Here is a 10,000-nt window from a genome sequence, read left to right as displayed (position 1 = left end):
CGAAAGAACTGGTACTGATTATTGACCGAACACTATTATCAATGTAGATTAAAAAAGATTTGGTATGAAGTTTCAATACGAAGCGCTATAGTTTTATTAAAATGGGGCTGCTGAGCGTGTCCAAGTATATCGCTCTGAGTTGCGTTTCCCAAACAACAATGTAACTCGCTGCTGAACTATCATATCATGTTTTACGCAGTGGATGCCCTTCCAGCTGCAACCCATCACTGGGAAACATCCATACACACTCATTCACACACATACACTACGGAAAATTTAGCTTACCCAATTCCCTTATACCATGTTTTTGGACTTGTTGGGGAAACCTGAGCACCAAGAGGAAACCAACGCCAACATGGGGAGAACATGCAAACTCCACACAGAAACGCCAACTGACCCAGTCGGGGCTCGAACCAGTGATCTTTTTGCTGTGAGGCGATTGTGCTACACACTATGCCACACTCACATAATAACATCTCTAGAATTTTAAAAATGATATACTTTCACAAAAAAGTCTGCAGAAAAAGAACACTGAGACAGAACTATGACAAATTATTTCATTCAAAGTTAAAAAGACAAAAGCTTGGCACTTCTGGAGTCAGAATACACCGTTAACATTCAAGCCAAAGTCAAATGCACATAATAACATTTCAGATCAGTCAAGTGTTTAATGTAAGTACCAATAAAGCGGCTAATTAAAGACAACATAATGATTAATCACTTACGACGAGGATCACAGAAGCGCAGTGTGCTCTGCTGCTAGTTGCATCAATATAAGTCCAAGAGCATTTATTTTAAATATAGTATCAGACTGAAGAGAATAAAACAGACTCATAGTGAACCGACAGCCTATTCAAATCACAAAATACAAAGATTTAAGACTTTAAAATATTCATTAAGAAACAGTTACAGGTACTCGAGGTGAATGCAAACCTTCACTCTTAAAGCCTGGTTTATACTTCTGCGTCAAGTGACCGGCATGACCCACGGCGCATGCAACGCGCGTAGCTGTGCATTTATAGTTCTGCGCGCTGTCTCTGTTTGTCAGGGTTCTGCCACTCTGGTCTTATAAATTCTTGTTTTGGTGGCAGAGCTCGGACACTACCCATGTCTGGTCCTGTTTTTGTCTCTGTGTGCGCGCGCGCCGTTGTGGGTGTACGCAGAGTGTGCGCGCTCCTGCTTGATGCGGCCGCGCGCGCGCTCTGCGTCCCTCAGACGCGTGCGCTCTTGTACTCGTGTTTGTGTTTTCGTCTGTCAGCAGCGTGGTGTTTCATTCCCAGCGTCTCAGTCTTGTTGGTTTCGGTTTTGGTCGGCGCTGGGATGAAGCATGCACGCTGCGTGTGTGAGCGCACGGTGAGTGTTTTCATTCATCGTGTGCTCGTGTCTTGCGTCTGTTGTCAAAGCACGTGGCTTGGTGTTTACATTGTGGTCACGTGCTTTTGTCTTGTGCTTCAGTGTTGTGCTTGTCTTGTCATGAACACGCGGTTAATGAGTTCTCTCATTGGCCGCATGTTCTTGTCCTGTGTTATGTGAGCGCATGGCTTGTGTTGTCTCTGTGTCATGCGCTCTCCCGTCTTTTGTCTAGTCCCACCCTCCTTGTTAACTCATTATTAGTTTGTCAGGTTCACCTGTTTGTGTCAATTTACTTTTGCTTTAAAATCCCCTCATGTTTTGAGTCCTGTGCCAGTTCGTTGTCTACACTCCCCGTGTTCCTGCTCCAGTCTTGCCTTGTTCTTGTTGTGCCAAGTTTGTTAGTGTTAAAGTTATGTTTTTCCCCCTCGGGGTGGTTTTTGTTGTTCTTTTATTTTATTTCTATTATCAATAAATTATCCTGCATTTGCATTTGAGTCCTCGCTCCCTCATCCTTCCTGAAACCCTGACACTGTTGGCCTGCATTAACACTTCCGAAACGCTAGTTGGCAGTGAGGTGTAAATGTTCCTCTGTGTCGAGTTTCTTCTCTGCTGTTTTGCTTTTCCTGAACACTTCTGGGATGTACAAGTGGCTCAAACTCGCTCATTTTGAGGCAGGAACCGGCGGACGTGCTACAACTTTAACTATGAGGTAAACACAAAACAAAACTTTCCATCCGTAGCTCCTTCACGGGACTCCACACTTGTAAACAATCGCTCCATTGGGCTCGCGTCCAGCTCGCGCGGCTCTCGGTCCCGCCCAGACTCGTCAGCGCTACCAAGCCGACCAATCACAGGGCTTGCGCTACGCGTTGTTGCGACGTGTAGTTACATTTTTTGAGAGGTGCACGTCAGTGACGCCGATGGCCACGGCGAAGGGCTATGCGTCAGCGCCGTAGCATACGCCGGTGTTTGACGCAGAAGTATAAATCAGCCTTAAGGGTCAAACAACAAAAAAATTTGGTGAATAATCCTGATGTGATGCCGGAGTCACATCAGAGTTTCAATAGTCATGTCAAAGCAGTAAATCAGCATCCTATTATCTCAAAAGCATTGCAGAAATTGTTCCCAGCAAGGTGTTAGGGTGCTTTCACACCTACACTTTTGTTTCGGAATGTATCTCGTTTGCCCAGTTAGCGCGGTTTGTTTGGCATATGTAAACAGGGCAATCGCACTCTGTTCCGCGCCAAAGTAATCGCTCCGAGATCGCTTGAATGAGGTGGTCTCGGCTCGATTGAAACAAACCCTGGAGCGGTTCGATTGCAGTGAGAAAGCGATCCGATCCGAGCGCGGTTATATCATAGTGTTTTATGGATATGTAATAGGCTTACGGCTATATGAAGAGAGAATTATGAGTAGGGCGGGAAGTTTCGCGAGTCTCCGGATGCCCGCAAACGAGTGATGATCTCCCGGTAATCTCGCGTCTCCCTCCCAGTCCTCAAATAGGCATCGTCGCGCACCCTTCTCACCCCTCCCCACCGCATCTCTCCTCAGACACATCGCGCGCGCACCCTGTCAATCACCACCAAACCACCACCTCTCCTGACAGTTTAGCGGGACGCTGCAAAATAAACCCTGACACTCTGACCAATGTGAGGAGAGTTTACTCGCACGTGACTTGTTTTAGCTATTTTGGTCCGATTAGAAACTTTGCAATGTGAAAGCGAACCGCTCCAAGAGCAAAGAGCAACAATGTAACAATTGTAATCTCTGTTTCGGAACAACTGAATTGATTCACAGGTGTGAAAGCACCCTTAGAGAAACCTGTTCATGCTTTTATCACCAACAGAGCGGATTACTGTAATGGACCTTCCGTAAAAATAAAAAAAGTCAGACAGTTGCAGCTCATCCAGAATGTTGCGGCCAGGATTCTGACCAGAACCAGGATATCAGAGCACATCACACCTGTCCTCAGGTCTTTAAACTGGCTCCCAGTTACATTCTGAATAGATTTTAAAGTTTACTTGTCTATAAATCACTAAATGGCCTAGGACCTCAATACATTACAGATATGCTCACTGTACACAAACCTAACAGATCACTCAGATCTTTAGGATCAAGTTAAAAAAATAATCTATGCCCACCTATAATAGATAGCCTAGCCTTGAATTACGTCCAAAGTCCTCTTGATGTCTCATTTAAACCGACAGACTAAAGTTCTGTAGATGTTTTGTTTGTTCCAGCAATGTGGCAAACATTTTAATTTCATTTGCCCTGAGCGTTCAAATCATGTGCTGCCTTTCATACAGCAAAACTCCCGAGCGTGAGCGCAGACCACCTCAGGAAAGAAATATTCTCAATTCCTCCCAATTCTTTTGAGAAAAAAAGCCCACTTGACATTACAATGAAGCCGTTTTCAATCTAAGTAGCCTCTGCATTAGTGATGTGATATTCGGTTTAATATTATGAAAATGATTCCTTCTGACAAACAGCCGAGGTCTGGGATTCGCCTAATGCAAAGAGCTGATGTCATTTGTTGTAGAGTAGTTTGGACACTGAATGCAAAACGTGGCTCTCTGGGACAGCGGACGAGTCTGAGTGGTTTGTCAAGATCAAATCGGACATTTGAAGCAGCGGTCATTTGGATGCTGTACTTCTAGATTCACATTTCCAGTCTAATGGTGATTTTTAGGTTGTGTCCCAAATGACGAATAAGGCATTTATTTAATATGCACCTATATGGTTATACACTAAACTAGTGTTTGGCTTTAGTTTCTTTAAAGGTCCTGTGAAGTTTTTTAGATGTTAGTATTAATATGTGAGTCTTAAAGGGGTGGTCCACTACGATTCAATCATTCATTCTCTTTTTATCTTAGTCCCTTTATTAATCAGGGGTCGCCACAGCGGAATGAACCACCAACTTGGGTTAACAACCAACAATATGGGTTAATATTTTGAATCAAAAACCTACACAATGACATCATAAAAATGCGTCCTCTAATTGGTGCATTCTCAGATATATTCCTATGCTCGAGATCAGGCCAGAAAATTTATTAAAAAGGTGTTCAATGATTGGAGCATGGATGGAAACTATGCACACATTATTTCTTTAAAAAAAAAAAAAAAAAAAAAAAAAAAAAAAAATATATATATATATATATATATATATATATATATATATATATATTGTTGGCTTAGTCCCTTTATTTATACGGGGTCGCCACAGAGGAATGAAGTTTTTTCGCAATGGATGCTCTTCCAGCCGCAACCCATCTCTGGGAAACATCCACACACACATTCACACACACACACACTCATACACTACGGACAATTTAGCCAACCCAATTCACCTGTACTGCATGTCTTTGGACTGTGGGGGAAACCTGCAAACATGCAAACTCCACACAGAAACGCCAACTGAGCTGAGGTTCGACTCAGCGACCTTCTTGCTGTGAGGCGACAGCACTACCTACTGCCCCACTGCCTCGCCCTATATATATATATATATATATATATATATATATATATATATATATATATATATATATATATATATATATATATATATATATATATATATATATATATGGTTTAAATAGGCAATTCACACTATAGCAAATCCCTAACTAAGACTATTAGCTCAATAAACTACCAATTAGCTCTTATTAATAGTTAGTAAGGTGTTAGTTGGGTTTAGGTTTGGGTATTGGGTAGGACTGAACATGTAAAATAAATTTATACTTAATAAGTGCTTATAAACATTGAACATATTAACAATAGGCAGGTAATTGTTCAGTAGTTAATGGTGTGAATTGTCACTTAAACTAAAGTGTTATCAAATGTAATATTTCAGCAATACAGTAAATACATATTTTGAATAAGTGAAAAACTTGTCCTCGAGAGATCTTTTTGAGCAAGGTCAACTGCTGGGCATAATTTGATGAGTTCTGTCACTGCGTAAATAATAATGTGGATGTTGACATATGCATATAAACTTCGGAGTGAAGGTGACATGAGGACGTACCGAGTTCAAACTGATCTGAGCTGTTGTTACACGTCTGCCGAACCTCCTCGCTGTCCCAGCCCAGAGGATACAGAGCACATCCTGACCCGATGAGCAGACCTGCAGAAACAAAAACACAGTGTTATTCATCTGTAGGCCCACACGGAACCTGCCGAGTTTTTGTAGTCTATCATTGAGGATGTCTTCACATACGTAAAGGTAAATCAAGGTTATTAATAATTTTTTATTTCGTTTTTATTTAGATGCTTTAAAATTTTGCACAATACATCATCATTCAGTCTCTTTAGTAAAACCAAAGATAATATAGGAAACATCTACAAAACAACAACAACAGCACGTTTCCTTTTCAGGCAAAAGTCTATGTTTAATGTGGCTTCACTTGTCATCAAGCACAGCTTGAACTGTTTTGTTCTAATTGTCCTGACATTTTCTGAAATCCTGTTTAACATCAGCCTTCTTTTAGCACTTTCCAGAGTTCCTCTTTAAGTTTAGAGTGTCTCATTTTTTTTTCTGTCCAAGTGATCTCATACAGTCTCTATAATATTCAGGTCTGGACCCTGTGGAGGCCATTTCATGACTGTCTGTGTTTCATCAGCTGTTTTCGTTCTCCAAATAGGATTTTACTGAAATCGAAGTAGATCATCATCATGCTGAAAGTGAAATGTTTTACCACTGAAGTCCCTTCCAGAAGGAATGGCATAATGGACTCAAATCTATCTGAACTTTTCAACATTTACAATTCCATCAATTCACACAACATTGCTAACAACGCTGGTAAAAATGCAGCTCAAACCTGAACAAACAGCCTCTCTCCAACATTGACTTTCACATGTCTTAAAGGTTCACGAAAGCCTCGAGTACTTTTGCTTGAGATGTTAACAGATTAGTGTGTGTTGAGCATCAGTTAAGACAATGTTAGCACCTGTTAGCTTTAATTGTGAGGTAAACTAGATAATATTGAGCTTTCGTCCGCTAAATTTAGCTTCTGGGTTTAAAAGGATTTTTGGGGCAGGATCAAAATCAGTGACGTAGCGCAAAACTGCAAGTGCAAAGATGAACCGCCAACTGTACAACAAACTATCGTTTTCATAACGTTCGTGTATGTGTGTGTCATGTTTTGTACCTTGGTGACACGCGAGACTGAGCCAGGGCATACGCGGTGATACACAGTGATGTCTGCTTGTCTTCTCCAAAAACAGCTTCTGCAGACATCGAATGATGTTCTGAATGTTTATAATATTTCTGCGCCAGATGGATGCGAGTCGCTTCCTGTATGGATGAGCGGAGGTCTTTGCATTTCAGCGCTTTTGTGATCATAACCTAGCAACCTAACAGTCATAATCAAAACAGCAGCTCGATATTCAACTGAGGAAGTGGCAAGGGGGGACAATCAAACTTGGGAACGGTCCAGACAATTGAACCAATTGTGGAAGCACCCTCAGAGAAGATAGACTTTAGAGCAGGAAGGGAGCAGAGCAGGAAAAGAGGCAGAAGCTGCGTCCCAAATGGCACACTATCCATGCACTCATGCACTATGTACTTATGCACTTACACACTCAACAGGATAGTACATGTATGTAGTGTCATCCCAAATGGCACACTAATGGTTTTTTTACTAAGCGGAAATTCAAACCGTTTCCCTGATGATGTTTGACGGTCGCCAAATCAAAAATAACGACCGAATTATCAAATAATACCTGCTGTGAGTATTATCGCATTCACCATCGTGAGGCGCTATAATCACTCTCGTAGGAAAATTTTGCTTTCAACATCCAAATTAAGTAAAGTTATCCAACATGTGCGTCCGATAGCTCCGCCTCTTCCGCTACGTAGGCAAACCTGCGGTCGTTGAGTGCGTGAAGTGTCCATCATTACACACTTCATTTACCGGCTGAATGAGTGCATCATCCGGGTAATTAAAGTGCTCTTATTATTTTTAGAGTTTTCAGTGTGAACACACTACTTACACTATTTATACTACAAAATGGCGTAGAATAGTGCGTAAGTATTGCGATTTGGAACACAGCAAGAGCAAAGTTTACCACATATATTAGCTGCGTCCCAAATCGCATTCTTATGCACTATTCTACGCCATTTTGTAGTATAAATAGTGTATGTAGTGTGTTCACACTGAAATGAAGTGTGTAATGATGGACACTTCACGCACTCAACGAACGCAGGTTTGCTTACGTTGCGGAAGGGGCGGAGCTATCGGGCGCACATGTAGGATAACTTTATTTATTTTGGATGGTCAAAGCAAAATTCTCCTATGAGAGTGACTATAGCGCCTCCTGATGGTGAATGCGGTTATACTCACGGCAGGTATTATTTGATTATTCGGTTGTTTATTTCACTGATTTAGCAACCGTCAAATGTCATCAGGGAAACGGTTTGAATTTCCGCTTAGTAAAAAGCCATAAGTGTGCCATTTAGGATGCCACTACATACATATACTATCCTGTTGAGTGTGTAAGTGCATAAGTACATAGTGCATGAGTGCATAGTGTATAGTGTGCCATTTGGGACGCAGCTAGAGTCTCTTTCTTGACCATGTGACCAAAGCCAAATACCGAGACGTACAAACTGACCAATCAACATGTGACCATGTCATAAAACCCCCAAAGTCCATTAATCAGGCCCTGATCTAATCAGTATCTGCTATGTGGATCTGTATGGTCCTTCAAGATGAAAAATACATGTTTTGCCATATAAACAAATGCAAATGATCATGTTCATTCCGACAATGGCTATAGATTTTTTGAGCCTGTTAAACTCGACGCTTGAGTTCTTTTACAGATCCTCACCGAACAAGCAAGTTTAAAAGGGCAACAAACACACTGTAAAACCCAACACAAAGCCACTCAGCATGTTCCAGCAGCTGCGTTGTTTGATGGTTGTGATTATCATTTACAAACAGCTGCAGCCGGATCAGACTGATTCAGATCATTAATTGTTCAGCGCAAGTTTGTGAACCGTTTAAAGAGATTCATTAAAAGCATCATCTCTTTCCGTAAGCAGACATCTCCTTTGAATCTCAGAGCAGCAGCTGGTTTATTCAGTTCAAAACAACAAGGAATAATGTGTAACGCTTTTCTTATTATATAGAGTGCTGTGCAACAGTCTCCACCATCAGCTTTGGGATCCTTTTGCACAAATCTATCTATCTAAAAGGTATGGAGCAAGTGCAGGGTCATTACTTTTAGGTGAACTATGGTGTGCTTTTAATAAACAAAATAAAAACATGGGAAATATGTACAGACTCTTCAGAACAAAATTACTTAAAGACTCGCATCAAAAGTCTGTTTAAGGTGACCTTTTTAGCACCAAGCTTTTCAGAAATGATGTGCTGTTTAATATCAAGCGTCCTTCAGGATTTCTTCAGGAGTTTTTTCTTCCTAGCTAGCAAAATTCATGTGGGTCAAATCCGGCCCACACCAGACACTTACATCCGGTCCACATACCGCATGGATTGATGGCTCTTGGGCGGTCCGCTCCTGTTTGCCAGATCTGGGGTCTATTGCTATAGCAATATCACATATCAGCCAGAATTCAACCAAACGAACCAGAACTGACCCTATTCTGGGCCACAGTTTGCTTTTATTCTGGCCCACATCCGACCCACACCAGACACGTACATCTGGACCACATGAATGGAGTGATGGCTCTAGGGCGGTCCAATCCTGTTTGTCAGATCTGGGCCACTAATAGGCCAAAGCAATCATACATATCAGCCAGAATTCAACCAAATGAACCAGAACTGACCCTATTCTGGGCCACAGTTTGCTTTTATTCTGGCCCAGATTCGGCCCAAACCGGACACTTAAATCTGGACCACATACTGAATGGAATGACGGGTTTAGGGCAGTCTGATCCTGTTTGTCAGATCTGGGCCACTAATAGGCCAAAGCAATCATACATATCAGCCAGAATTCAACCAAATGAACCAGAACCGATCCTATTCTGGGCCACAGTTTGCTTTTATTCTGGCCCAGATGCGGCCCAAACCGGACACTTAAATCTGGACCACATACTGAATGGATTGATGGCTCTAGGGTGGTCCGATCCTGTTTGTCAGATCTGGGCCACAAATAGGCCAAAGCAATCATACATATCAGCCAGAATTCAACCAAATGAACCAGAACCGATCCTATTCTGGGTCACAGTTTTTTTTATTCTGGCCCAAATCCGGCCCAGACCAGACACTTACATCTGGACCACATACTGAATGGAATGACGGGTTTAGGGCAGTCTGATCCTGTTTGTCAGATCTGGGCAACTAATAGGTCTAAGAAATCATACATATCAGCCAGAATTCAACCAAACGAACCAGAACTGACCCTATTCTGGGCCACAGTTTGCTTTTATTCTGGCCCAGATCCGGCCCACACCAGACACGTACATCTGGACCACACACTGAATGGAGTGATGGCTCTAGGGCGGTCCAATCCTGTTTGTCAGATCTGGGCCACAAATAGGCCAAAGCAATCATACATATCAGCCAGAATTCAACCAAATAAACCAGAACCGGCCCTATTCTGGGTCACAGTTTTCTTTGATTCTGGCCCAAATCCGGCCCAGACCAGACACTTACATCAGGACCACATACTGAATGGAATGACGGCTGTA

General features: G+C 42.1%; 2 protein-coding genes across 2 annotated transcripts in view; both read right to left on the bottom strand.

Annotated features, from left to right (window-relative positions):
* Positions 1 to 10,000, bottom strand: part of rcbtb2 (regulator of chromosome condensation (RCC1) and BTB (POZ) domain containing protein 2) — an 824,162-nt gene that overhangs the window by 287,005 nt on the left and 527,157 nt on the right. The gene's annotated exons all lie outside the window — the stretch shown is intronic.
* LOC100334706 (lipoma HMGIC fusion partner-like) overlaps positions 1 to 10,000 on the bottom strand; it is a 127,258-nt gene that overhangs the window by 3,757 nt on the left and 113,501 nt on the right. Inside the window, exon 3 of the mRNA XM_087283680.1 lies at positions 5,375 to 5,473. Within this exon, the coding sequence (XP_087139806.1) occupies positions 5,375 to 5,473 (99 nt within the window). The remainder of the gene's footprint in view (positions 1 to 5,374; positions 5,474 to 10,000) is intronic.

Source organism: Danio rerio, chromosome 15 (assembly GCF_052040795.2).
Source record: "Danio rerio strain M-AB ecotype USA chromosome 15, GRCz13ab, whole genome shotgun sequence".
NCBI lineage: Eukaryota > Metazoa > Chordata > Actinopteri > Cypriniformes > Danionidae > Danio > Danio rerio.
This window is presented reverse-complemented; position numbering and strand designations above follow the sequence as displayed.